The sequence below is a fragment of the Doryrhamphus excisus genome, chromosome 3 (genome assembly GCF_030265055.1).
Source record: "Doryrhamphus excisus isolate RoL2022-K1 chromosome 3, RoL_Dexc_1.0, whole genome shotgun sequence".
Lineage (NCBI taxonomy): Eukaryota > Metazoa > Chordata > Actinopteri > Syngnathiformes > Syngnathidae > Doryrhamphus > Doryrhamphus excisus.
The window spans coordinates 980704-1008689 of NC_080468.1; the positions used below are offsets into that span (position 1 = coordinate 980704).

At 41.7% G+C, this 27986-nt stretch overlaps 2 protein-coding genes and 1 long non-coding RNA gene across 3 annotated transcripts; 2 read left to right on the plus strand and 1 right to left on the minus strand.

Annotated features, from left to right (window-relative positions):
* Positions 1-653: 653 nt before the first annotated feature.
* LOC131125461 (putative glycerol kinase 5) lies at positions 654-16690 on the plus strand. The gene is made up of 16 exons (XM_058067048.1): positions 654-1203; positions 1289-1382; positions 6647-6722; positions 6800-6893; positions 7008-7139; positions 8691-8766; positions 8911-8972; positions 9073-9146; positions 9439-9499; positions 9598-9724; positions 9802-9906; positions 11778-11872; positions 12767-12870; positions 12950-13009; positions 13226-13359; positions 15009-16690. Exons 1-16 carry the CDS (start codon positions 1078-1080, stop codon positions 15170-15172), a joined length of 1584 nt encoding a protein of 527 aa, XP_057923031.1. The 5' UTR covers positions 654-1077; the 3' UTR covers positions 15173-16690.
* On the minus strand, positions 11110-22479 carry LOC131125462 (uncharacterized). The gene is made up of 3 exons (XR_009129031.1): positions 22281-22479; positions 13211-13349; positions 11110-11866 (listed from the first exon to the last, which is right to left on the minus strand). It is a non-coding gene; the product is annotated as an uncharacterized LOC131125462 (long non-coding RNA).
* Positions 20856-27857, plus strand: LOC131125458 (sodium/potassium-transporting ATPase subunit beta-3-like). The gene is made up of 7 exons (XM_058067046.1): positions 20856-21167; positions 22021-22149; positions 22328-22426; positions 25381-25577; positions 25657-25707; positions 26176-26262; positions 26331-27857. Exons 1-7 carry the CDS (start codon positions 21056-21058, stop codon positions 26496-26498), a joined length of 843 nt encoding a protein of 280 aa, XP_057923029.1. The 5' UTR covers positions 20856-21055; the 3' UTR covers positions 26499-27857.
* Positions 27858-27986: the final 129 nt, after the last annotated feature.

The window sequence follows — 27986 nt, forward strand, 5'->3', positions numbered from 1 at the left end:
TGTTATAACATCACCTTGGAGGTTTGAGCTTTTTACTATACAACTTTGTTTTTACATTACATTACAAAGAGGTGAAATTGTTGCAAAATAAATGTAAGTTTACTTCAACACGGCCATGCTGTCGCATTTTACTGTCAAAAGTTTTATTTTTAAATTGCGGAAACACAATAGTTGTCAAGCGGAGTGGAGCGGATGAATAGGAACAAAAACAATTCCGCCCTCTAGAGGTTAAGACACAGAAGCACGACGGTCTTAACACCGCTATTGATTCCATTACTGTTACCAACTAACACATTAAAAAGGAACGTTAGTTGGTTCTCCAATGGTTAGTTAGAACTAAACCAAAGGAGAATGTAGTCTAAACGTTTTCCCATATTGTTGTCTTTGTACTACTGTATATTGTTTGTATTATATTGTATTTTATACTTTCAAATTAGTTTGTTGATAAAGGTATTTTTGTTTGTCTAAACTATTGGTCTGTGTCCGTGGAATATCTGTCTCCCATCTGTGTTTTATTGCCATAATAATCGCAATTAACACATTAAAACACAATCAGACTCATTCAATGAGCTTGAACTTCCTGAATATTTCGTAATGCGCACGCGCGCAAAGAGACTACGGATGCTTCGCGTGTCCAAAACTGTGGGAGGGACCGTAGAAGTTTAGGAATTCAAAGACATTTGACTTCTTTTAAATGCAATAGCCAAAACCAGCCTGTGTATTTTATGGTGGGGCTTTTTTGACTGACGAACTACATTCTCTATTGTCAAATTAGTTGAAATGGGCTATAAGATATTGCTACTTTTCCACCGAGACGCTGATGCGATACAATGACATAGTGGGCGAGGCTCGTTGTCATGTACTGGTTTGTACACTTATCCGGATACTCCAATGTGGCTCTCGTTCATTGTCGGAGCTGGGAACTGAAACGGGTGAACCGCAATGATAAGCGCACCAGAGTCCGAAGGTTGAGTGAAACCGAACAACACAAAGAGCGATTAGCTGCACACACAGCACCGATTCTTGCTGTGCACGACGCCAACGCGAGGAGCCACGACGGATAAGAACTTTCCCACAATGGGGACTCCGAGGAACGGCACGGCGAAGGAAAGTTTCATTTTGTCTGTGGATGTGGGCACGACGTCAATCAAATGTCACGTGTATGACAAGCGGGCAAAAATTCGTGGATCTTCCTCCACAGAGGTACAGTGTTACCTTAGTCCTTCCCGATGCTACCCGAACACATAAACGCACTGTAATACGCATGTGTTGTTTACTGTGCATATAGGTTCTTCCGCTGTACCCGAAGGCAGGGCATGTGGAGCTTGATCCAGATGCCCTGTGGAAAGGCTTCATCTCTGTGGTGAAGTGTGCCGTGCAAGGTACTGTTGGACCCAATTGTCCTCTTGCAAGAACTATCGAGATTCTGGTCATATCTGGTCAATGGTCATAGGGCACTTTGCTGTGACTAATGCAGGATATAAAAGCTGTGAGGATATAAAAACAGTTGTGCGTATCTTTCAGTACACTTTTATGTTATTATGGACTGGCTCAGTAGCCAGCCCATAGACTGCTACTTGCAGTAGCAGTCTATGGGCTGGCTACTGAGCCAGCCCATATTGTTATTCCTTGTGGTGTTTACCAATTTTTATTATTCTTATATCTTAATCTTCCACTTTTTGTGCGCGTAATGCGGCCAAAACCGCAAGAAGGACCCCCACACATGTTACACCGTCGGAATCGTGACGCTCGGGACTACAGCGGTATTTATTTTTTGGAACGTTTCGTGTAACCATGGCGACGCTATTCGCGATAGAAAAAAAAATCGGCCACTAGATTAGGTACACCATTCTATTTTTAGAACAGCCGCATTCCAGAGAAAACGAGAATTTACAGACTTTTCACAGCCTTGTAGCTCAGCCATACGACCACGTAGAAACGTGGTTGATGGCTCATTTTTTAGATAAACTTCTGAACTCTCTCTGTGGCTAAATGCTAATTGCTAGCATGTTAGCATGTTAGCATTTAAGCTAATTTACTCATGTTTAAAGGCAAATACACCCATGGCATGATGCAGGGAGGTTCTAGGACAACCTTGGCAGTTTCTAAACTTGAGGCTCTCTTGCTAGGTGCTAGCATGGACCCGTTAGCATGTTAGCATTTAAGCTAATTTACTCATGTCTAAAGGCAAATACACACATGGCATGATGTAGGGAGGTTATAGGACAACCTTGGCACTTTCTAAACTTGAGGCTCTCTTGCTAGGTGCTAGCATGATAACTGTTAGCATGTTAGCATTTAAGCTAATTTACTCACGTTTAAAGGCAAATACACACATGGCATGATGTAGGGAGGTTATAGGACAACCTTGGTAGTTTCTAAACTTGAGGCTGTCTTGCTAGGTGCTAGCATAATGATTGTTAGCATGTTAGCATTTAAGCTAATTTACTCACGTTTAAAGGCAAATATACACATGACATGATGTGGGGAGGTTATAGGACAACCTTGGTAGTTTCTAAACTTGAGGCTGTCTTGCTAGGTGCTAGCATGTTAGCCGTTAGCAAGTTAGCATTTAAGCTAATTTACTCATGTCTAAAGGCAAATACACATACGGCATGGTGTAGGGAGGTTATAGGACAACCTTGGCACTTTCTAAACTTGAGGCTCTCTTGCTAGGTGCTAGCATAATGATTGTTAGCATGTTAGCATTTAAGCTAATTTACTCACGTTTAAAGGCAAATACACACATGGCATGATGTGGGGAGGTTATAGGACAACCTTGGTAGTTTCTAAACTTAAGGCTGTCTTGCTAGGTGCTAGCATGTTAGCCGTTAGCATGTTAGCATTTAAGGTAATTTACTCATGTCTAAAGGCAAATACACACATGGCATGATGTAGGGATGTTATAGGACAACCTTGGCACTTTCTAAACTTGGGACTCTCTTGCTAGGTGCTAGCATGATGACTGTTAGCATGTTAGCATTTAAGCTAATTTGCTCATGTTTAAAGGTAAATACACACATGCATGATGCAGGGACGTTATAGGACATCCTTGGCAGTTTCTAAACTTGAGGCTGTCTTGCTAGGTGCTAGCATGTTAGCCGTTCGCATGTTAGCATTTAAGCTAATTTACTCATTTCTAAAGGCAAATACACACATGGCATGATATAGGGAGGTTATAGGACAACCTTGGCACTTTTTAAAATTGAGGGTCTCTTGCTAGGTGCTAGCATGATAACTGTTAGCATGTTAGCATTTAAGCTAATTTACCCACGTTTAAAGGCAAATACACACATGGCATGATATAGGGAGGTTGAAGGACAACCTTGGCACTTTGTAAACTTGAAACTCTCTTGCTAGGTGCTAGCATGCTAGCCGTTAGCATGTTAGCATTTAAGCTAATTTACTCATGTCTAAAGGCAAATACACACATGACATGATGTAGGGAGGTTATAGGACAACCTTTGCACTTTCTAAACTTGAGGCTCTCTTGCTAGGTGCTAGCATAATGATTGTTAGCATGTTAGCATTTAAGCTAATTTACTCACGTTTAAAGGCAAATACGCACATGACATGATGCAGGGACGTTATAGGACATCCTTGGCAGTTTCTAAACTTGAGGCTGTCTTGCTCGGTGCTAGCATAATGATTGTTAGCATGTTCGCATTAAAGCTAATTCACTCATGTTTAAAGGCAAATACACCCATGGCATGATGCAGGGAGGTTCTAGGACAACCTTGGCAGTTTCTAAACTTGAGGCTCTCTTGCTTGGTGCTAGCATGGACCCGTTAGCATGTTAGCATTTAAGCTAATTTACTCACGTTTAAAGGCAATTGCACACATGGCATGATGTAGGGAGGTTATAGGACAACCTTAGCAGTTTCTAAACTTGAGGCTCTCTTGCTAGGTGCTAGCATGGTAGCCGTTAGCATGTTAGCATTTAAGCTAATTTACTCATGTCTAAAGGCAAATACACATATGGCATGGTGTAGGGAGGTTATAGGACAACCTTGGCACTTTCTAAACTTGAGGCTCTCTTGCTAGGTGCTAGCATAATGATTGTTAGCATGTTAGCATTTAAGTTAATTTACTCACGTTTAAAGGCAAATACGCACATGACATGATGCAGGGACGTTATAGGACATCCTTGGCAGTTTCTAAACTTGAGGCTGTCTTGCTCGGTGCTAGCATGTTAGCCGTTAGCATGTTAGCATTTAAGCTAATTTACTCATGTCTAAAGGCAAATACACACATGGCATGATGTAGGGAGGTTATAGGACAATCTTGGCAGTTTCTAAACTTGAGGCTGTCTTGCTAGGTGCTAGCATGTTAGCCGTTAGCATGTTAGCATAGAAGCTAATTTGCTCATGTCTAAAGGCAAATACACACATGGCATGATGTAGGGAGGTTATAGGACAACCTTGGCACTTTCTAAACTTGGGACTCTCTTGCTAGGTGCTAGCATGATGGCTGTTAGCATGTCAGCATTTAAGCTAATTTGCTAATGTTTAAAGGCAAATACACACATGCATGATGCAGGGACGTTATAGGACATCCTTGGCAGTTTCTAAACTTGAGGCTGTCTTGCTAGGTGCTAGCATGTTAGCCGTTAGCATGCTAGATTTAAGCTAATTTACTCATGTCTAAAGGCAAATACACACATGGCATGATGTAGGGCGGTTATAGGACAACCTTGGCACTTTCTAAATTTGAGGCTCTCTTGCTAGGTGCTAGCATGATGACTGTTAGCATGTTAGCATTTAAGCTACTTTGCTCATGTTTAAAGGCAAATTAACACATGCATGATGCAGGGACGTTATAGGACATCCTTGGCACTTTCTAAACTTGAGGCTCTCTTGCTAGGTGCTAGCATAATGCCTGTTAGCATGTTAGCATTTAAGCTAATTTACTCATGTCTACAGGCAAATACACACATGGCATGGTGTAGGGATGTTACAGGACAACCTTGGCACTTTCTAAAGTTGAGGTTCTCTTGCTAGGTGCTAGCATGATAACTGTTAGCATGCTAGCATTTAAGCTAATTTACTCATGCCTAAAGGCTACTAAGCACATGTCATGATGTGGGGAGGTTATAGGACAACCTTGGTACTTTCTAAACTTGAGGCCCTCTTGCTAGGTGCTAGCATGATGACTGTTAGCATGTTAGCATTTTAGCTAATTTACTCATGTCTAGAGGAAAATACACACATGGCATGATGTGGGGACACTGTAGAACTGCCCCAAACTTTTCAGGACCTGAGGCTGTTTTGCTATGTGTTAGCGCGGTAGCCGTTAGCATGTTAGCATTTTAGCTAATTTACTCAAGTTTAAAGGCAAATACACACTTGGCATGATGTGGGGACACTATGGGACTGCATCAACCTTTTCCGCACTTGAGGCTTTCTTGCTAGGTGCTACCGCGGTAGCCGTTGGCACACCGGGCCCGAGGTTCACAGCACAGGTGGCCAGTCCATCAAAATTTCCGCGGGAATTTTCTAGTGTACAATTATAACCGGTTAGTACGTTCAATGTAGCACCATGGCATTGTTCCCATAGTGATCTATTATTATGGTTATCATCTGTTCCAGGGTGAAACCATCACCGTTTGCAAAATAGCGTAACATAGATAGCATATCTTATGTTGTTTTTGTTTTTTTAATTACTGTATAAGTGCTTTGGCAATCCATTTTAGCAGCAGGGCAAAGCACATTGTCAATAAACACGAGAGACCCACACATGGTCGTTGTTACTGTTCTTTTTAACAAGCTATAAGGTATAGCAAAGTGAATTTCCATGAAATATGATTCCTTGTTTATAAATGAAATATTTTCTGCACCTTTTTCTGACCTAAATCCATTTTTTTCATTATTAGAGCCTCCCAGGCATTAAATAACACCCCTATAGTCACAGACAGAATATAACAGAATAACAGAAAATAAGCCATTGTAGACATAAATAATATGTGTGTGCTGTATTCCGGTGCTCGGAGAGCAGAGTGGCAGCAGGACAGGAGGTGATGTCGGGGGTTTAGAGCCAAGTTTTATCTTGGTGTGGGTTCAGGCCTCAAACCTGCAATGTTTTTGGTGATCAAATTTGGTGCTTGTGTAGCACACCAAATTAAAAAGAAATGTTAGTTAGAACTAAACCAAAGGACAATGTAGTCTCAACGTTTTCCCATATTGTTGTCTTTATACTACTGTATATTGTTTATATTATATTGTATCTTATACTTTCAAATGAGTTTGTTGATAAAGGTATTTTGTAAAGGTACACAGTGTATCACATGGCCGTTGTTACTGTTCTTAGTACTTTTTAAGAAGCTGTAAGGTATAGCAAAGTGAATTTCCATGAAATAGGATTCCTTATTTATAAATGAAATGTTTTCTCCAGCTTTTTATGACCTAAATACATTTTTTTACATTATTAGAGCCTCCCAGACATTAAATAACACCCCTATAGTGACCTTCACACTACCTCAAACCCGCAATGTTTTTGGTGATCAAATTTGGTGCTTGTTTGGCACACTGAAGACTACAATAACATTACTACTACATGACTACAATTAGGTTGTAACGTTAAGCGGCGACGGAGGAGTTGAACTTGATGAGAAAATACACAAGTTCTTGCATGTGTGTGTTTAATACAGATGCAGGAGTCCAAATGCGTCAGATGAAGGCTCTCGGTATCTCTACTCAGCGAGCCACCTTCACAACATGGGACAGGTGACCTTAAAAAAATCTTGCCACACTTCATTTACTTGTCTGCTTCACACTCCCGTCGTTTCCTTTCTAATTCTTAGGAGAACTGGTGTTCCGTTTCATAATTTTATCACCTGGCAGGACCAGAGAGCAGCAGACCTCGTGAGATCCTGGAACAGATCTTACACTATGAAAGCGAGTCTCCTTCTGCATCTGTGACGTCTTCTTATTAAGAAGTGACACAAGCAAAAAGTGAGTAGAGTTAGTGGAACTGACAACGAACCGCTTGGTTTTTCTCACCAACCTCAGGCGATCCACGGTGTGACAAAGATGCTGTACTTCCTGACCAGGCAGAAGCGGTTACTTTCAGCAAGTCTGATTATCTTCTCCACTCAACATATCACCTTCCGCCTTGTCTGGGTCCTGAGATACTACAAACAGGTGAGTGTCTGAGAGAGGTAAGATTAAGATTAAGATTAAGATATGCCTTTATTCGTCCCTCAGTGGGGAAATTTGTATTGCACAGCAGCAAGAGTACAGAATCAGTTAAGCAGTACAAAATACACAATATAGAAAAATAAACAATATAAACGACCCAAGTATTAACAAAAATCAACAGTTTTTCCCACAGTTATATACAATACAGTATGTAGATAATATGAGACGAGATGAGATATATGACCAGTCTATACACTGAGGTCTTGTTAGGGAGTTAATATGAGGCATTATGGAAATACTTCACATAGAACTTAGTATATTGCATTTAGAGCCCTTAATACAGGGGTGGGCAAACTACGGCCCGGGGGCCACATGCGGCCCACCAAGCGTCTGAATCCGGCCCGCCAGTTGCTTTCTAAGTATTTCAACTTTTAACATACAAGCTGGCAACATGACTTGCAATGTCGGATTAAAAAAAAAAAAAAACACACACAAAAAATGTAAAATTCAATTTTGTAATTTTTGTTTGTTTGTTTAAAGTGCTCCTGAAAAAAGGGACACAAGAACATACAGCTGATAGTATGACACTTTTACAAATAAATTAGACAACTAATTCAATGCAGAATGTTAGAATAGAATTATAAACGTAAAATATTGTGTGTGTTAAATATATTTTCCGGCCCCCCCGGACAGTTTTGTAAACTCAACGCGGCCCACATGTCAAAAAGTTTGCCCACCCCTGCCTTAATACAACAGGTACAACAATGATAGACCGCATGGGAGGCCCTGCTCTGTGTGTGCCTGTCTAAACCTACAGTTAAATTCTTTGACAAGTTACTCATTTTTACACAATCAAAAAAATGTACTTAAACTGTAAAAGATGACGCTGCACGGCGGATGAGTGGTTAGCACACAGGCCTCACAGAGTTCAATTCCACCCTCGGCCATCTCTGTGTGGAGTTTGCATGCCAATCCGATACAGCTAAAGATGCTCAATATACTGGATTCGCATTTCACAAATAAACACTGCGCTAAATAAATCTAATGAGTGCCACATTTATTCATCCATTCATTTTCTGTACCGCTTATCCTCACAAGCGTCGCAGGGGTGCTGGAGCCTATCCCGAGAGGCGGGGTACACCCTGGACTGGTTGCCAGCCAATCACAGGGCACATATAGACAAACAACCATTCACACCACACTCACATTCATACCTATGGACAATTTGGAGTCGCCAATCAAACTAATATCAATATCAAGCCATTTAAAATTGTCGTTATATAACATGTTCTCCTACTATCAACAAGTAAGACAGGTTAGTCTGACTTGTCATAAAATCACAGGAATCAACCATTTAAATAACGATAACTATACAGTTTGGAAAGTTGCACATTTTGTATGTGGCACAAACATCTGCATCAGAACAAAGCAAAGTGCAAAGTCTTTAATGCTGCACTAATACAATTTGTGATATTAGAAACTGTTCCAATCCAAAAGGTAAACAAAAAGGGCGGGACATACCAATGGTTTTCATTCGAGTTTCTGTAATCTCAGGTTGCTCAAGCAGTGGCAGAAGGGAACTGCTGCTTTGGAACAGTTGACACCTGGCTCTTGTTTAAACTGACTCAAGGTAGGTTGACAATTAAACCGCCTCTCTGTAGTATTTCTGTAGTAGTGCGTAATATAGAGTGGGAAGAAGTTGCTTCTCCTATCTAAATTCTTGTGAAATGTGTCAAATGATCAAATCATCTTTGTGTCACCCAATCTCTCCTAGGAGTGACTCATGCCACAGACTACTCAAATGCAAGTGCGACAGGGATCTTTGACTCTTATCAGGTCTAGTGCTTACTACAATGTGTTTACTCTGATGTGTCAATTATTTATTTTTTACCTGTGTGGGGAATTTCTTGATCCTTGTTTAATTTTCTGTTCACAGATGTGTTGGAGTCAGTTTCTGTGTTCTCTGGTCTCCCTGCCTCTCTCCATTTTCCCAAAAGTAGAAAATACAGAGTGAGTAGATTCATGTACTTTGCAATTTGGTACACTTGCATCAAGAATTCTGTCTTTAGAAAGATAATACTGTGAGAAAGGTATTAATTTTATTACATGAATGATATTATGGCATTAATGCATGTAGTATTATTACATTGAGTGAGTATGTATTTGCTGAGGTTGTCCACATGTTTGTTTGTTTTTTTTTACTGAGTGACTGTAAAAAGGAACAAGTACAGTACAGTACATTTCTGATTTGTAGTAAAAAGTGTGAGATAATGTTTGCTTTCATCCTCCTGATGCATACCAGCCATGAATTTGGTTTCACAGACCCGTCCATATTTGGAGTATCCATTCCCATTATGTCAGTGGTGAGTTGGCATCGCGACCTCTGTTATCTATACGATTAGACTTTTTTGACACTGTTACACTATGTAACACGTCACTCTGAAATCCTCCACTGCTGTAGATGGCGGACCAACAGGCTGCCATGTTTGGAGAGTGCTGTTACAATGTCGGTGATGTGAAGATCACCATGGGAACAGGAACCTTCATGGACGTAAACACCGGCCGCAAGCCTCACACGTCTTTGGCTGGTAAATTCAAATACTGTACATGATACACTGTAGTGTACTTTTCATGTACGGTGTGTAACTAAGCCTCTTTTCTGTAGGTCTTTATCCAGTTGTGGGGTGGAAGATAGGCTCAGAGTTGGTCTATCTGGCTGAGGGCAACGCAGCAGATACTGGAACTGCCATTAGATGGGCTCAGGAACTGGGTAAGTGATGACGAGTAATATTCATTCATTCATTTTCTACCGCTTATCCTCACGAGAGTCGCGGGGGGTGCTGGAGCCTATCCCAGCTGTCTTTGGACGAGAAGTGGGGTACACCCTGGACTGGTGGCCAGCCAATCACAGGGCACATATAGACAAACAACCATTCACACTCACATTCATACCTGTTGACAATTTGGAGTGGCCATCTTGGAATGGGGGAGGAAACCGGAGTACCCGAGGAAAACCCACGCATTCACCGGTAGAACATGCAAACTCCACACAGAGATGGCCGAGTGTGGAATTGAACGCAAGTCTCCTAGCTGTGAGGCCTGCACGCTAACCACTCGTCCGCTGTGCAGCCTGATAGAATATTATAAATGATACATTTTCTTCAGTGATAAATCAAGTATAATAATATCAGGATTAGGTTCCACTGTTTTGTGGCCCATGTTAGTAAAGGGGACATAGAGAAAACCGACTTTAAATGCTTGTATACACAAATGCTTGCATCTCTGGAGGTCCTGCCATTCTTTGTTGAATTTGGTGCAGAACCACTTAAAAATCTATACTTTAACCTCATCAAACACGTTTGGGACAATCTAGAACAGACTGTGAACCAGCAGGTCCTCTCTAAGGTCCAACAGATGACCAACCTCACAATTGTTCATCCGGAGAACAAAAAACACCCCAGACAGACCAGGGGCTCGTTGATTGGCGCACTGGCGTCTTTGTAGGCTTTCAAAACAACATCGTAGCGATGCTGGCATTTCAGGTGGCAGTTAAGGTCTCATGTGTTGAAGGTCGATTACACCCCCCAACCCCCCCTCGCAGAATGTTTGCAGAACATTTGGTGCAAATAGCATGCTAAAGGTCTTCCACAGTAAACAGTCAAGACGCCCCACACGCTCAACACCATGATTGTTTACAAGTGAGCTCAGGAGAGGCGACCACATCACAGAAAATGATGACACCACAGTATGGGTATTTGTCCCTCATTGGAATATGTTTTTTTTGTAATTATCAGTTATCAAAACTATTTTGAATATTAACTCAGGATGTATTTAAGTGTTTTTTATAATCCCAACAACGTATTTAGACGTCCTTTTTTGCACAAGAAGCCAAATGAGGTGATGATGCAACTCTCCATTAATGCATTGACAAACATTTCAGAGCACTTTTAAGCCATAAAAACAGCCACCAGATGGCAGAAGTGCATACGATAAGAGCTCGGCAGAGAACATGAACTTTTTTTTTTCAGGGGTCTAATCTTTCTTTTGGTGGTTTCCATGTTTATATTGTCACAGAACACAATATTAACTGTAGTGGCTATTTGTCCTTCACTAAAATAATAAACGGAACTTATAATCAAAAGGCCACTGATGCACCATGGGTTTTGTTTTACGCAGGCAAAAGAGTCATTGTCCAAACAATCTTGTTCCGTTTCTTCTTCTTTCCTTTTATTACCAAGCAAGCAAACAAACAAAAAAGGAACAAGGGCCTTTTCCTGTTGCCTCTCTTGCGCTGGTACAAAAACCATAGGCAACCCGGTGCATGCTGGTCCTGTGAACACTGCCTACCTAAATATATTGCAGGTGCCCAGGGTGTTATCCAATGAAATAAACCCAGAAATTAACTACTAATTAACCCCAACAAAATATGATAGATAAACAAAATAAATAAATAACAAGAAAATATTATCAAGTAATCCAAACAAAACAACAACAACAAAAAATAAATCAACAGATATCAGAAACCTAGGAACACACTAATAAATAGCTCCTACATTAACAATAAAGATCAGTCAATTGGCCAGTATTGAAGGGGTCGTGTGTCACATAAAATTAAGCAACCATCCGCCTCGTAATTTGCAGATCTCTTCTCTGACGTGGAGGACACGAGCACCATGGCTTACAGCGTCAGTGACTCAGACGGCGTGTGTTTTGTCCCGTCTTTCAGCGGCCTGCAGGTACATGTTTGCACGTGAATTATTTCTGTATTATGCAAACATGTTAATTCATCTACTACAGTAAACCTCGGATATATCGGATTCAGTTGTTCCCACTGGTTTTGTCCGATATAAGCGAAATCCGTTATATGCGTATACCGGAAAATGTCCGATTTACGCATATATGGGATTTATATCCGGTATATGCGTAAATCGGATTTTATCCGTTCTAAAAAGGCACTTCCTTGACTATGTTTCCAATGTACCTGGACTGGGCAATGAAAAGAGACGTAAGGTAATGAGAATTGAACTTTACTGGACTCTGAGCATAACAAATTGTTAATTAAGCTAGGCCCTGTTACGCCCGTCAGGCCTACGTTATTTCCAATAGTGAGGTTAAGTTCTCATTCACTGCTGTGCTAGTATTATTGACGTCACTCACTTTTATATTTGTCCTAAATCTGGAGCCAGGAGAAAGACAATAGCCAGTGACATCAACAAGATTAGCATAACGATGCGGCCATCCGATATATGCCAGGGAAATTTCATGGAAATGCATTGGAACGTGACTGGAGATTTTGTCCGAAATAGGCGAAATCCGTTATAAAAAATCCGATATATGCAATGAATTTTTATTGGAAATGCATTAGAGAAAAATCGGTTCTTTTTTATCTGTCCGTTGTGAGCGAATTTCCGATATATCCGAGGTTTACTGTACTAGCTTGATATGGAAGTTTGTCATTGCTTAACATTTTTTGGTCTCGTTGTTTTCTCTGCTCCCTTTGTGAAGTGGCCTTTGTAAGTGCTCATCATGAATATTAATAATCAAAGTAGTGTTTTCGACACAAAGAAAATATTACAAGCGAACATTTGTGTTGCTATATTATGACTTATTTAGTGTTGTTGAAATTCCAGGCTCCATTGAATGACCCCAAAGCTTGCGCTTCCTTCATGGGCCTCAAACTTTCCACCACCAAATGTCATCTGGTGCGTGCCATTCTAGAATCTATTGCCTTCAGGTGAGTCTTTTTGACTTGTTGACAAGTCGGAAACACCTCTACTGCAAGTGGAATTGTCTCTCATATGTGTTCCTTGCAGGAACAAGCAACTATATGATACGATGCTAAGAGAAACCAACATTCCCATTACCAAGATCAGGTAGAGTACATTAGCGGTGTATTTGATCTCAGGAGCTGATATCCCGTCAACAAGCTTGGGTTTGTGCCAAGAAACAGGGCGTAGCAGCTCTATACAGTCTGCCTCTGTGAATATAGATGAGCTTTTACTGGCCATGAATTATGTGTATGTGTTTCTCTGATTACAGCACAGTAAACCGCAATGTGGCTGAGTGCACTTTACTTGTTTGCATGTCAGGGTGGACGGCGGGGTTTCCTCAAATGACTTCATCATGCAGCTCACTGCAGACCTGTTTGGTAGGAAGGTCGAGAGATGCCGGCACCGTGAAATGTCCTGTCTGGGGGCTGCTTTCGTAGCTGGGCTTGGTGTGGGTAAGTTGGGTTGCCCATGGGAACAGATGAGAATCGTCAGACTATATGGTCATTTAGAGGACTGAACAGGAATACTTGCACTGCATGCAGTTGAGGAAGTAGGACACATATAGACAATCTAACAACTCCCATGCACACCTATGGAGAATTTAGAGTCTCCAGTTAATCTAACATCCTTTTTTGGGGGAAGGAAACCGGAGTACCAGGTACCATCGTTACCCGTACACAGGGAGAAGCTCATAGACTGGCTGTGAGGCAGAAATGCTAACCACTGTTATTCCACATACATGTGTGTCAGCATTGAAAATTATAGTTTTACATACAGAAAACAATGCAAAGTTAATTTTTAATGATGAAACTGTTGTACAGGTATGAATTTACACAATATGTTTTATATTCTACAGCAGGGGTCGGGAACCTTTTTGGCTAAGAGAGCCATGAAGACCAGATATTTTAAAATGTGTATCTGTGAGAGCCATATACATTTTTTTAAACATTGAATGCAATAAAATGTGTGCATTTTTATGTAAGACCAACAGTTTTAGATATAATGGGCTCTAATTACGTAGACCAGGCACACTACCCCACGCCAATGGGGTGTGGCCAGCACACTTTCGTGAGCAGCGCAGTGTCTAATAATAAATCAAATACTTGCTGCCATTAATGCAACTTCTGCTGCTGCATAGTTTTGAACCGTATTCAGTATATTTCATTCTTTTGGCCATCTTCGTCAAAAGGCTTGGTTCTGCAGCTTTAGCTAGGTGACTATTTGACTAAAGGAGGAAAGTTTACATTTACATGTTGACATCTCAATGACCGAGGTAGACTACCGCATTACCCAGTAATAATCAAGTTTTGGTGTTTGACCTGGAAAATATCATCAAGAAAGATGGATATGGTCGAAAATAGATGGACGAATTAAAATGCATAAGAAAGTTTTGATTTTTAATATTATTTTTAACAGTCATTTCTGTGATGTTTACTTTAAAATGTTAGCAAAAATACATTTTTATTGTGGTAAGAAATGCTTGAGAGCCAGATACAGTCATCAAAAGAGCCCTACCTGGCTCCCGAGCCATAGGTTCCCTACCTCTGTTCTACAGTCTTGTTTTTTTGGCTATTAAAATAACATAAAAATGTCATTTTTAAAATCCTAAACATTTAATTAAAAAAACATTTCCCTAGCTAAACTTCCTATGGCATATTCCAGTATTATAATTAAATATAAAATGTTATAATAAAAATTTGATAATAAAATAAATAAAATGTGCTGCATCTCCAACAAGGTGAGAGAGCTCAATCAAGCGGTCCTAACACCTCATGGTCACTTTGTTTCCTATAAATACTTTAAACATGAATGGATTTAAACGTCATATTCTTAGTCATGCAGACAGTCTGACGAGTCCGAACGAAGCGGCGTCTGTAAACTGCTTTCCTATTCATTATTCATACGATGTAATTTGATTGTGAGACCGCCGTAATTCAATCCAAGACAGATGATGGATGTGTTGTGGAAGGTGCGGACGGCGGAATGAATTATGGTTTAAGTCAATTTGTCAACATGAGCTGCCCTTTATGACCGGTGGTGTGAAAGACAATCCAAAGGGCCGACCCATAGCTCTACTCATCTTCATCTGCTGTCCATTCAGGCTACTGGAAAAGCCGCGAAGAGGTGAAGAAGCTTCACAGCGCAGACAACGTGTTTTGTCCCAAAGGAGTCGGCGGTGACGGTGCCAGTTCCCAATACACGCCCATCCTCCAGAGCTGGGAAAGGGCCCTCCGGCGCTCCATGTACTGGTACAAGAAGCCTTGACATCGGATCCTCGACCAGACTAATAGTGCTTTGTTTTATGTGTACTTGGAAACCAAAGAGGGTCCATATTGACACGTCACCGTGGGGATCATGTGATTAATTTCTCTCATATGCAATGGGCATGTTTACAAAAGTTGCCACACGGGGGTACTTTGCAACAGTTTTCATGAATAAATGCCCCCCTTTTCAAGCAAATCCCACATAAGACAGTATAAATAAAGAGTAGAAATTCCAGTCCCTTTCAGGTGATGGGAAAGTAACATCCCTCGACACCTGGATCACCTAGGCTTTGTACAATCTGAACACACTCACTGGATCCGTCCTCATATTATAGCACCTACAGCAGGGGTGCTCATTAAGTCGATCGCGATCTACCGGTCGATCGCGGAGGTGGTACTGGTCGATCGCTGGTCGATCGCGGCGTGACATTAAAAAAATATCATCCCAGCATCAATGCCGTCACTTGATTGATATACAGGGCAGCCATTCAGATGACAACTGAATGTTGCCCTTCGGGCGACCAATCAAATCAAACAACGTCTCTAAGTGCAGCAGAACTTACGATGTCAGCCTATCATCCATCCCCGTTACTTGATTGACATACAGGACAACCAATCAGATGACAACTGAATTTTGACCTTTAGGTCACCGCTCATGCGTAAACAACGATGCAAAGTGCTAAGCTAGTCGGCGAATTGCGAGATTTTAAAGCCCTCGCTAAAGTTTATGGTCACTAAAATGAGTGAAGGCGCTGGACCAAGTAAAAAGGCAAAAACTGGACCAAGTAAAAAGGCAAAAAACATATCACTTCCATACGGATATGGAATATTATACGGATATTATGATACGGATATTATCCATGACTGATAAACATTTGGAAGTGTGCTTGAGGCTGGCTATCAGCAGCTACTGTCCGGACTATGCATCCCTGGCTGGTTCAATTCAGTGCAAGTCATCAAAGTAAACTCAGGTAATTACAAAAAATGTTAATAGTTAATTATGTGTGTTTTGCAATATTGGCTCATTTGGTTATGTAAGGTACATCAACATACATTGTACGTACAAATAATCCTCAATACATTTGAAAATAAATAGATGTTTTGCATTTTTGTAGTGGGTAGATCATTTTGACTCGGTCATTTTAAAAGTAGCTCGCATGCTGAAAAAGTGTGAGCACCCCTGATCTACACCATACTTGGTATGTAAAAAGGTATCCTGAGTCACTGTTTCTAGACTAGTAAGCTGATTGTCTGACATATTATTTTTGAAGCAGATTTTTTCCCATGACAATTGACTGGAATATGGGGAACTATGGGGGGCCTTACCGTGATTTACTGTGCCTTTATCTGTGAGTCTTGTGGATTACCTGATATTAACTTGTTGGTTTGAATTCACTTAAAATTCCCTGCATAAATGCATATTTACATATATCTCTAGTGTGTTATCGTATATATCTCTAATGTGTTATCGTCATGACAGTAATAATAATAAATCATTTAAAAACAGAATGTGATGCAATATCAGCATGCTTTGACAGAGTTGGCGTCAGCGCGTGTCTGTCATGTGACTGACTTGACATGCCCTCACATACGCACTCGTCACTTGTGGTGATGGTGGTTTGTGTAGGACATCTGTGTGTACATTTACACCACAATAAATGATTACATTTGTTCTGTATGTGGACGAGTGGTTTGCGCGCGGGCCTCACAGCGAGGAGATCCGAGTTCAATTCCACCCTCCGCCATCTCTGTGGAGTTTGTTTTCCCCGTGCATGCGTGGGTTTTCTCCGGGTACTCCGGTTTCCTCCCACATTCCAAAAACATGCTAGGTTAATTGGCCACTCCAAATTGTCCATAGGTATGAATGTGAGTGTGAATGGTTGTTTGTCTATATGTGCCCTGTGATTGGCTGGCCACCAGTCCAGGGTGTACTCCGCCTCTCGCTCGAAGACAGCTGGGATAGGCTCCAGCAGTAGAAAATGAATGAATGAATGTTTTGTATGTTTTTTTTCCAATAAAGTCCAATACTCTATCTGGTCTGTTGGATGTCTGTTACACCGGCAATTTCCTTCTTCAGGTCATTCCAAATTGTTTGTGCAATGGTTCCGATAGACTTTCCATCTTCTGTCAGATTCACATTTGCTTGTTTTTCAAGCTCTCTGGTTTGCATGTTTTAACCTCTCCCTATCTGAAACTGAACGCAGACATTCAATCCTGTGCGTACCCAAGTACCCAACAGAACACACTAAATTGGTCCTATGTTCCAATACTTTTGCGCACATAAAAAATGGGATGGTTTCAAACAAGAAGAAAAAGTGAAATGGATTCATCCGTGGATGTCACACCCACGTTTTCAGTTCACAGCAAAAATGATGGAATTGGCTTCACTGTTCCGATCGGGCACGGTAAAATCCCACCTTGGGCGCCACTTTGTTGTGTTGTGTTTACTGTGGCACAATGGATTTTGTGAAAAAATGGGGATACATTCTACATTCACTGAAAATTTGAAGTACTTTCAAGTCATCAGACTCATTGATGTCCAAGTCGAGTCCAAAGTCATCAAAATTGTGACTCGACCCCACAGAGGGGACACACACAATAGCAGGATTACACTGAAAGTACAAACCAGGAAGTAACCTGCTTACAAACAAACACACTCCAAGATTGTTTTTGTTTTGCTTCTGTACTAAATGCTATTCTAGTTCAACTGTGGTGTGGAAAAAGTGTTTGCCACCTTCCTGATTTCACTCTTAAAAGCAAAAATTGCAATCGAGCATTTGTGATAACTTGCAATGAGTCTATTACAGCACTGTGGAAGAATTTTGGCCCACTCATCTTTGCAGATTTATTGTAATTCACTTTGTCTTGGAACAGACATTCTCCTTCACGATTTTTTGGTAGCTGGCAGAATTCATGGTTCCATTTATCACAGAAAGTCTCCAGGTCCTGAAGCAGCAAATCAGCCCCAGACCATCACGCTACCACCACCATATTTTACAGTTGGTGTGATGTTCTTTTTTCTGAAATGCAGCGTAAAATGTAAACGACACACATCTGGTCAGACCGCAGAGTATTTTCCCAAAGGTCTATGGGGATCATCAAGATGTTTTCCAGACTGATAGCTCTCAATGACTTTGTTAGTTGCCGAATATGTTTTTGAGGATCTTTTGGTGTACTTCAGTTTGTCAGTTATGGCCTATTTAAGTGATTTTCTTGATTTTTCTCCCTCAATAATTAAAGTTTCATTTAAAAACTGCATTTCAGTTGTGATATCATGAACTAGTATTTAAATATGTTTGATGATCTGAAACAGGGTGGCAAACAAATCAGAACTCAGGAAGGGGGCAAACACTTTTTCACACCACGGTATGTGCTAAAACAGAGGTAGGGAACCTATGGCTCGGGAGCCAGGTAGGGCTCTTTTGATGACTGTATCTGGCTCTCAAGCGTTTCTTACCCCAATAAAAATGTATTTTTGCTAACATTTTAAAGTAAACCATCACAGAAATGACTGTTAAAAATAATATTCAAAATCAACAACTTTCTTATGCATTTTAATTCGTCCATCTATTTTCTACTGCAATACATCCGACCATATCTATCTTTCCTGATGATATTTTCCAGGTCAAACACCAAAACTCGATTATTACTGGGTAATGCGGTAGTCTACCTCGGTCATTGAGATGTCAACATGTAAATATAAACTTTCCTCCTTTAGTCAAATAGTCACCTAGCTAAAGCTGCAGAACCAAGCCTTCTGGCAAAGATGGCCAAAAGAATGAAATACACTGAGTACGGTGCAAAACTATGCAGCAGCAGAAGTTGCATTAATGGCAACAAGTATTTGATTTATTATTAGACACTGCGCTGCTCACGAAAGTGTGCTGGCCACACCCCCTTGGCGTGGGGTAGTGTGCCCGGTCTACGTAATTAGAGCCCATTATATCTAAAACTGTTGGTCTTACATAAAAATGCACACATTTTATTGCATTCAATGTTTAAAAAAATGTATATGGCTCTCACAGATACACATTTTAAAATATCTGGCCTTCATGGCTCTCTTAGCCAAAAAGGTTCCCGACCCCTGTGCTAAAACAACCTATCAAATGGTGGTTTAAGACTTTTTTCATAGGATAAACTCATTCATGAGGTGTGCAGGAAAAGTTCACGTCCCGACGTGGTATGTGGCGTACGAAACATCGGCGTCAGCTGTGTGGGAATCATCTTGTCAGCAGATGCTTGTGGTCGTTTTGACAGTATTGACTAGGACAGGTGAACACATGCTGACTCTGACGCTTCACCTCCAAAGAGATTCCGTTGTGTGATTCCAGGGAGGGAGGAATGGAGATAGGACGGGTGGGGCTGGGGGGGGCAGTAGATGAGTGTAGGGAGTGCTTCCTATTGATGTGAGTGCACTGGGAGGGTTGCTATGGCAGCTTGCGGATGGAGAGAGTGAGAACAAATGGGGGTGTGTGTTCCTGCTCATGGTGCTGGTATGGTGAAGGGGGCGCTAATTGAGTGCGCTGGCAAACATAGAGGAGGGGATGATGGGGCGGGGGAGTGTTCTTCTTCTTCAACAATGGGAGGATTGTGAGAGAGGTGAGCTGGGTGTACATTGCACAGATTTATCCAGTATAGCTTTGCTGCATCAAGCCCACCCACCACACACCTCCACTCCACTCCACCACCACCGACACCCTCCCTGCTGTCAATCTTTCCCACTCAGTGCAGCATGATGCCTTCAGAGAGCAAAAAGTGTGAGTGAGTCCGACAGAACGAGCCCATGAATCAGTGCTGCCTGCTCTCACACTCATTACTCAAATGTGTGACTGTGTGTGTGTGTGTGTGTTGCCGCATTGTGTGAGTTGTGGCGGACCTTGCCTTGCAACAAATTCAGTCTGACAGCACGAACTGGATGCACCACGACCACTAGCTCGGTCCCCCTCCCCCATATGAGCTGAATCCTGCATCACGGTTCATTATATAAACCCCACCGCCGCCTCTCTCTCTCTTTTCTCTGACACACTTGATTGTTGGAGTGTCTGTCACACAGGGCTGGAAGTTAAGCTTTTGTCCTCTTCTCCTTCTACTTGAGCCGCATGACACCTCCACCTCCCGAGGGCGTGTCATACAATGCCATGTACGCATTAGCACCGGGAACTAACATGCAATCAATTTACAAATGTCCTTTTCTCCTTTTTCTCTCGCCCTCTCTCCGTCTAACGCACACTCGCTTCAGCATCATGCTCCATTGCCATAGCAACAAGGGTTGGCAAATGCCCCAAATATATAACTATATGCTCAAGTCAGACATAAATAGAAATATGCTGACTTGGTCTTTTAGAAAACACCTGCATTTTGGGTGTGTGTTGGAATGTGTGTGAGCCGAGAGTGACATAACAAAATAAGTACACACGATGCCGCATCCCGTTCCTTAAAGGACACGACAGGGGTGAAGCAAATTTATAAGCATGAGCGGCGGCTGGAGCATAAGTGATAATAAAGATAGCGTGTCCTATATTTTTAATTGGTGCGCGTGCCTCCACCGTCAACCAGTAAGCATCCTTGCTCCGCATCAGCTGCCACCGAGGGGCATTTGTCGACGTCACAGGGTTTTTTTTTTTTTTTCAAGCCTCCCCCCCACCCTTGTGGGTTTTTTTTTCTTTTCCACCACCAGAGCGTCTCTCCCTCCGTCCTTCTGCCTGCTCTTTCCCTCTTTCTACCGCCCACTCCTTCCCAACCATTGATCCGACCACTCGCCGGCTTCTTCGCCTCATTACATCACCCCGTGCGCTTTTCTGCTTCCCCCCCCCCAACGTTGGAGATAAACCCTAAACATTTTTTGGACACCCCCTATTTTGATAGATATTTAAAAAAGCCCACCATGGCGAGCACTGAGGATAAACCAGCCAACAAGGAGAATGCATCCAGCTGGAAGGACTCCTTCTACAATCCGAGGACCGGCGAGGTGCTGGGTCGTACGGCCAGCAGCTGGGGTAAGGCACCCCCCCCCTCTCTCATTTACACATGCATTAATAAATGTCAGCTCCTATACGTGCTCTTATGGGGGATGTGAGGAGTCATCAGGCCTACATAAAGGTGTAAAGGAGACGCCTCCACCATGATGTTCATATGAAGAGATGCTGCTTATGAGTCATTACAACTAGATCAGGATTTTCAAATAATCTGCATGAATGTGGAGATTAACCAGCCTGTGATGATGATGATGATGATGATAATGATGCCTGTTATCTAATCCCATATGATGAGTGGGCCTCAGCATCCCGTGTTGCACCTATAGCTGATGATTTTTATGTAAGCGGTATCGTAACACAGTAGCCAGCTCCTATAGGCTATAGCGTGGGGCAGTCATGCAGCCCGGGCCCCCTGTGCTGCTGTACAGTGGGATGCTCCATTGCAGTTGCATGGCCGCCCACATTAGCATGCCTGTCAAGGTCAAATGGGATTCCCTCTCTTCTTTTTCTTTCTCCCCTCTTCTTGGTGCACTAGGCATTGTGGGATACTGTTGGGGAGGGATGACAGAAAGGGGGGATGAGTGTGGGGGATGCACGGTGACAAGTCAGGGGGCATCGGCTCTGTGCAAAGTGGATGCTGGTGAACCATTTTGAGGCTTCAGTGGAACGGCGAAGCAGACATGATGTGCTGCAGCTTCAGCCCCCGAAAGATGAAACTGCATATTTACCAACAGCATTCCTCCCCATCATCCTAAATCATTTCTCTCATGATGAGGAGAAAAAAAACTCAATCCGAGCTTGTGTGTGTGTGTGAGGTAGCTAATAATAAATACATCTCATCTTCTTTCCCTTCTATTTCTACGTGTCCCCACAGCCCTCATCTTGTTGTTCTATTTGGTCTTCTACTGTTTCCTGGCGGGCATGTTTGCCCTGACGATGTGGGTGATGCTGCTCACACTGGATGAGCATGCACCCAGGTACAGAGACCGCGTTCCTTATCCAGGTTAGTGTCTTCTCATCCTCACTACTGGAAAGCTTTCAGCTAACTGCAACAGCGTGTCTCCATTCATTATTCATATTTGATAAGTCAGCGTGATGCAGTAAATGTAGTTGTGCTTTTTTGTATCGACCTACTTGGAATGTCCGATGTCTCCTTCCTACGTCACGCTGCCCTCTTGCAGGGTTGGTGATCCTTCCCAACTCGCTGGACATCGCTTTCAACAGAACCGACGCTGGGAAGTATGCAGACTATGTGAAAAACCTGGAGGCCTTCCTGCAAAGTGAGAGCACTCATCAATCCATATTCCACATGCGGAAAAAGTAAATGTGATGAACCGTGTGGTTCGGTTGTCTAATGAATTCACAACTTCTGCAATCAGCAGCGTGTGTGCCGTGATGAGAAAGAGGCAGAAGATGGTCATCAGACAGGACAAGCACTTTGAGAATAACGAGAGATACAATTTCATTAAAAACTTCCCTGCAAGGAGACAGTTCAACTAGTCGGAGAAGCTTCTTATTTAGTTTGCGGATGCGGAAGGATGGAACAGAAACATAGTTATTTCAACTTTATCAGTAAGGAAAACACAGAAAACACTCAGAGTCCGTTGACTTGGAAACACCAATGGAGTGTAAAAATCAAATGGAATCACGGAAAATTATAAAATTGCCACTCCATAGTTTTTATGAAGACACTAAACATTTGTGCAATAAAGAATGCTCATGAATGGCCCGTCACACCAAAATCCCGTTGCCTTCTGCTGACACGTCCTGTCATCGTAAAACACATTAGTTAAGGTAAATGACAAAGTCAACTCCTACCTAAAAGAAGCTAAGCACGCAAATAATAGTGACCAACTAGCTCTCAAAGTGAGCTGGACCTCAGAAATGAGGTTATTACAAGTCTTACCACAACAAAATGCCATCACAGTGGAGGAAGCAATGACATTCTTGCTTGGCTTCTCGTTACTTCCCAGCAGTCCTTCCGGCATATTGCTGCCTCCCAGTGGTCAGTTTAGGTACTACGCTCGATGTTTAGCCTGCCCATAAACAGTGAGGGAAATAAGTATTTGATTTGTGAGTTTTCTAGTAAATGTAAGTTTTTTAAAAGGTATATTTAATTTAGTTATTTTCTATGTATTTTTATTACAATAAAAATGAACTCCTGTGATTGGCTGGCGACCAGTCCAGGGTGTACCCCGCCTCTCGCCGAAGACAGCTGGGATAGGCTCCAGTAAGCAGTAGAAAGCAGTAGAAAATGAATGAATGAATGAAAAATGAAACTCCAGCATTCAATCCCAGCCATTTTTCAAAAGACATCCCCTCCAGTATCAGTCATTTTAGAGGATTTTAACTGATTTGCTCTCCTGCCGTTCCTCATTACGGTTGCAGGTGTGCTGGAGCCTATCCCGGCAGTGGACAGGCGAGAGGTGTGGTACAATCTCAACTGGTGGCCGACCAATCATAGGGAAAATATAACACCTCAGTCGGCCATTGTTGGTTTAACTTGTCAAACCGTTTTGCACTGATCGACCAATCAGACGACAGAAAACTGCTGATATGTTTGTAAGCCGGCTAGTGTGAGGCAAATCTGGAATTGGATCGGTTAAAGAAACAGCTCCAGCGCTATTAGAGTTCATGTGGCACGGGCCAGCACTCCTGATTCCGAAGGCCCCGGGCAGAAAAGATTGACATGGCAACACATAGAAGCTGAAATCTGCATTCAAGAATTGAAGTTGTAAATGTAGGTCAGGGCTGGTGATCGTGTTTAAGCCCGCAGAAAAGGCATTGCTGGCATTTGGAAGGGAACACTACGTATTGCAGGGGTGGGCAAACTTTTTGACTCATGGGCCGCATTGAGTTAACAAAATTGTGCGGGGGGCCAGAACATATATTTAACACACATGATTTTATGCTTATAATTTTAATATTTTTAAATATTTTTAAATATTTTTAAATATTTTTAAATATTTTTAAATAATTTTTAAATAATTTTTAATAATTTTTAATAATTTGTAATAAATTTTTCTAACTTTTAATTATTTTTAATAATTACTAATAATTTTTAAATAATTTTTAATATTTTTAAATAATTGTAAATAATTTTAAATAATTTTAAATATTTTTAAATAATTTTAAATAATTTTAAATAATTTTAAATAATTTTTAATAAGTTTTAATAATTTTTAATAATTTTAATAATTTTACGCCTTGAATTATTCGTCTAATTTTAATTGTCATACTATCAGCTATATGTTCTTGTTTCCTTTTTTTCAGGAGCACTTTAAACATCAGACCACATCAAACGAGGATTTATTTATTATTTTTTTTACTGAATAAGACATCCGACTTGAAAGTCACGTTGCCAGCTGGTATGTTAAAAGTTGAAATACTTAAAAGCAACTGGCGGGCCGGATTCTAACGTTTGGTGGGCCGCATGTGGCCCCCGGGCCGTAGTTTGCCCACCCCTGACGTATTGCCTTTAAAACACTTGTTTTTGCCCTGGAAAAAACACCCTCACCTCATGTATACAAAGATACGCATTTGATCTGTTTTTGTTAAAAACGCGTAAACGGCACCTCATAGGGCGAATGATGAGTTTGATCGCCAATTCTGGCCTCCCTTCATTGGTTGCCTGTTGGTTTTAGGATTGATTTTAAGATTTGATTGTTTGTTTTTAAGGCGTTGAATGGGCTGGCCCCCAAATACATCTCGGACCTCATCCAAGTTTACTCTCCAGCTCGGTCACTGAGGTCCGAGGGCCAGCTCCAACTTGTGGTGCCCAAGACGAGACTTAAGACCAGGGGGGACCGAGCCTTTTCTGTGGTCGGCCCCAAACTATGGAACTCTCTGCCCTCCCAAGTAAAAAAAGGCCCCCAATATCGAAAGCTTTAAGTCTCGTCTTAAAAGCCACTTTTATTCTCTGGCTTTTAACTCAGAGTGAGTCGTATGGTCCTGTGTCTTTTAGTTCTTTGTTTTGATTGTAATTGGTTCTATTTTTTATACTTTTATTGCTTTGTTTCTTGTTTTTAATATTTTAATATCTATTTTATTATTTTATTTCTTAAATGCTCTTTTAGTTTTGGATTATTACTTTTTATTTTTACTCGTCTGTGCAGCACTTTGGAAACTCTGTTTATAAAATGTGCTATATAAATAAAGTGGATTGGATTGGATGAGTTACACTCTGGATTGATCGTCAGTCGGTTTGATCACTGTGTTTACCTCCTCCTTATAGAGCATTACAATGACACGGAGCAGGAGAAGAATCTAGACTGTCCTCAAGGCGAGTACTTCCTGCAGGATGACAGTGGGGAAATGGAAAAGAAAGTGTGCCGCTTCAAGAGGGACTACCTGAGTCTCTGCTCCGGCCTGTCTGACACCAACTTTGGCTACTCTGAGGGGAAACCATGCGTGCTGCTAAAACTAAACAGGGTAACGAAAAGCCTTTAAGCCCGAGTCCCGCCTTCTGATACGTTCCCTTGCTGATTTCAAGTCTCCTCTCACCTTCTAGATCATCGGTCTGAAGCCTCAGGGGGATCCTTACATCAACTGCACTGTCAAAGTAAACTTATTCTCTGCAAACTAGACATGTTGCTCGTATGTCTACTTTTTTGTCTTCTCGTTTTTTTTCTCTCATAAAACTCTGACTAGCACAACAGTGTGAACACTTTTTGTTGATCTTGATTTCATTTCCCTCCTTCTGTCTGTCTGTTTTTTGTTTCTTGTTGACTTTTCTTCTGCATGCCGTCAGTGGCGACTTTAGGGTAAGACGGTATGTCGAGCATCAGGACTAGGCCAATACGTGTGTGTGTGTAGCTAGGCTATAATGACACCCCTGTGCCATTTTCCAGCCATTTTAATGTAATCAGCATAATGTGCGCCGCAGTTGTCCTAGAGCAAATTACAGCAGAGCACGTCATGCTTTTCCACGTCATACTCCACACTAACAACAGAGGGTCATCGCTTATTAATTAGCCGATTTCGATTCTTTACGAGGCATTCATCCACCAACAGATTGTCTTCTCCGCAGAAAGAAAATCCTGTTCAGATGCAGTACTTCCCCAGAAACGGACGCATTGACAAGATGTATTTCCCTTACTACGGAAAGAAAGCCCATGTGAGTATTTCCCTCTTGGTTTGGATGACCTCCATTATCATCACACACTTGTGTCGTGGTGCATTCAGGTGAACTACGTGCAGCCCCTGGTTGCCGTTAAGCTGCTGCTCACCAAGGAGGACTACAACAAGGAGCTGACAGTGGAGTGCAGGGTAGAGGGCTCCGACCTGCGCAACAACGACGAGAGGGATAAGTTCCTGGGTCGTGTCACCTTCAGGATCAAGGTGGTGGAGTAAAAGAGGGAAAGGCCGGTCAAAAGGAACCCCAATGCAGAGGCTGCCCATCTTCGCTCAAGGAAGGAAGTGTCAAATCCCTCTCAAGACAGCATTCGGGATAAGGCGGATTAGTTTTGGGCCGTAGTCGGAGAGCCGTTTACACACTGAATGTTGCTTTGATGACATTAATGACCCTTCTTTCCTTCAAGATTCCTTGCTGACCTCTGCTAAGTTTCCGAGAGAACAAGCCACATGCAGGCTCTGCTCCTGATCCATGCCCTCCACCTGTTGCACAAATCATATACCGTAACCACCCCCACCCCACCCCGACACATTTTCGCTTTCATTTCCATGCCATTAGCTAACTTATATCCATCGCAAGCAAGCCATTTGGAGCAGTTGTGTTATTGCCAACTTTTTCATGTCTAGATCGTCCTGCATCACCGGGAAGAGCGTGCCGCTTTTTCCATCCCTCAATAAACGGCATATGAGCGAGAGTATTAGCGCTGGTCTCGAGAAAGAGACATTTTATCATGTTGTATAAGTGAAAAAAATAGCTCATTTCCAGCACATATCAGGATCATCACAAAGACTTCATTGGAACATATGCTGATAATCAAGTATAGCCACCGTATCCCTATGTATATGAAACGTCAATGACAAAGTCCCTTTCTACATATAAATACATAGTGATCCTTACCATATTTAGGGAATAATAGATAGATCTTTGTGTTGTGGTCCACGTCGCCACAACTCAGTCTTGTGATGTCTGTCTGTCTGCATGTCTGTCTGTCTTTGTCTGTCTGCCCGTTGTCCTGTGTACTCACCTCTCCATTGCAATAGCCAACATGTGGGTGAGCCCCCCAAGATTAGATGAGCCGTCTCCCTGCGGCATATCGATGCAAGCTGAGGAGACACACACATACAGACACACACAAAGTATACTGTAAATTGCTTCTAAGGCAGAGAGGCGCTGAGAGGGGGGGGGAGCATTGCAAACATCCACTGTAAGTATGTACTGTATATCTCTATGTGATCTGTATATCTATCCGGGTCTCAAAAGATTGTTAGTTTTCTCTCTTCTTCAGCCTGTCAATCTGATTGTCTGCCAATCTATTACTCTTCAATGTATATATATATAAACACAATCAATCATATTTACTTAATTCACACTGTATTTTTGTCACACACAAAAAAAAACACAATATCTGTGGACTGTAAAGAAATAATTTAAACAGAAGATTTACAGGAAATGATCTTATTCAAAGCTATGTTTACACAGTCTTTAAGGAACCCACATTTGAAAGAACTTGTAACATCTCTTCAGGGTGCCTTAAGACCCGATGAAATAAATTGTGGAATAAAAGTGATTTTGAAGAAAAAAAAAATCTTGTTTTTATTCTTTATTTTTTATCCACAGTAGCATGTAGAATATTGTTCAAAGGTCTTACGCTACCACCAATAGGAGGAGACACAACCCTAACACTAACCCTGGCACAAGGACCAAGC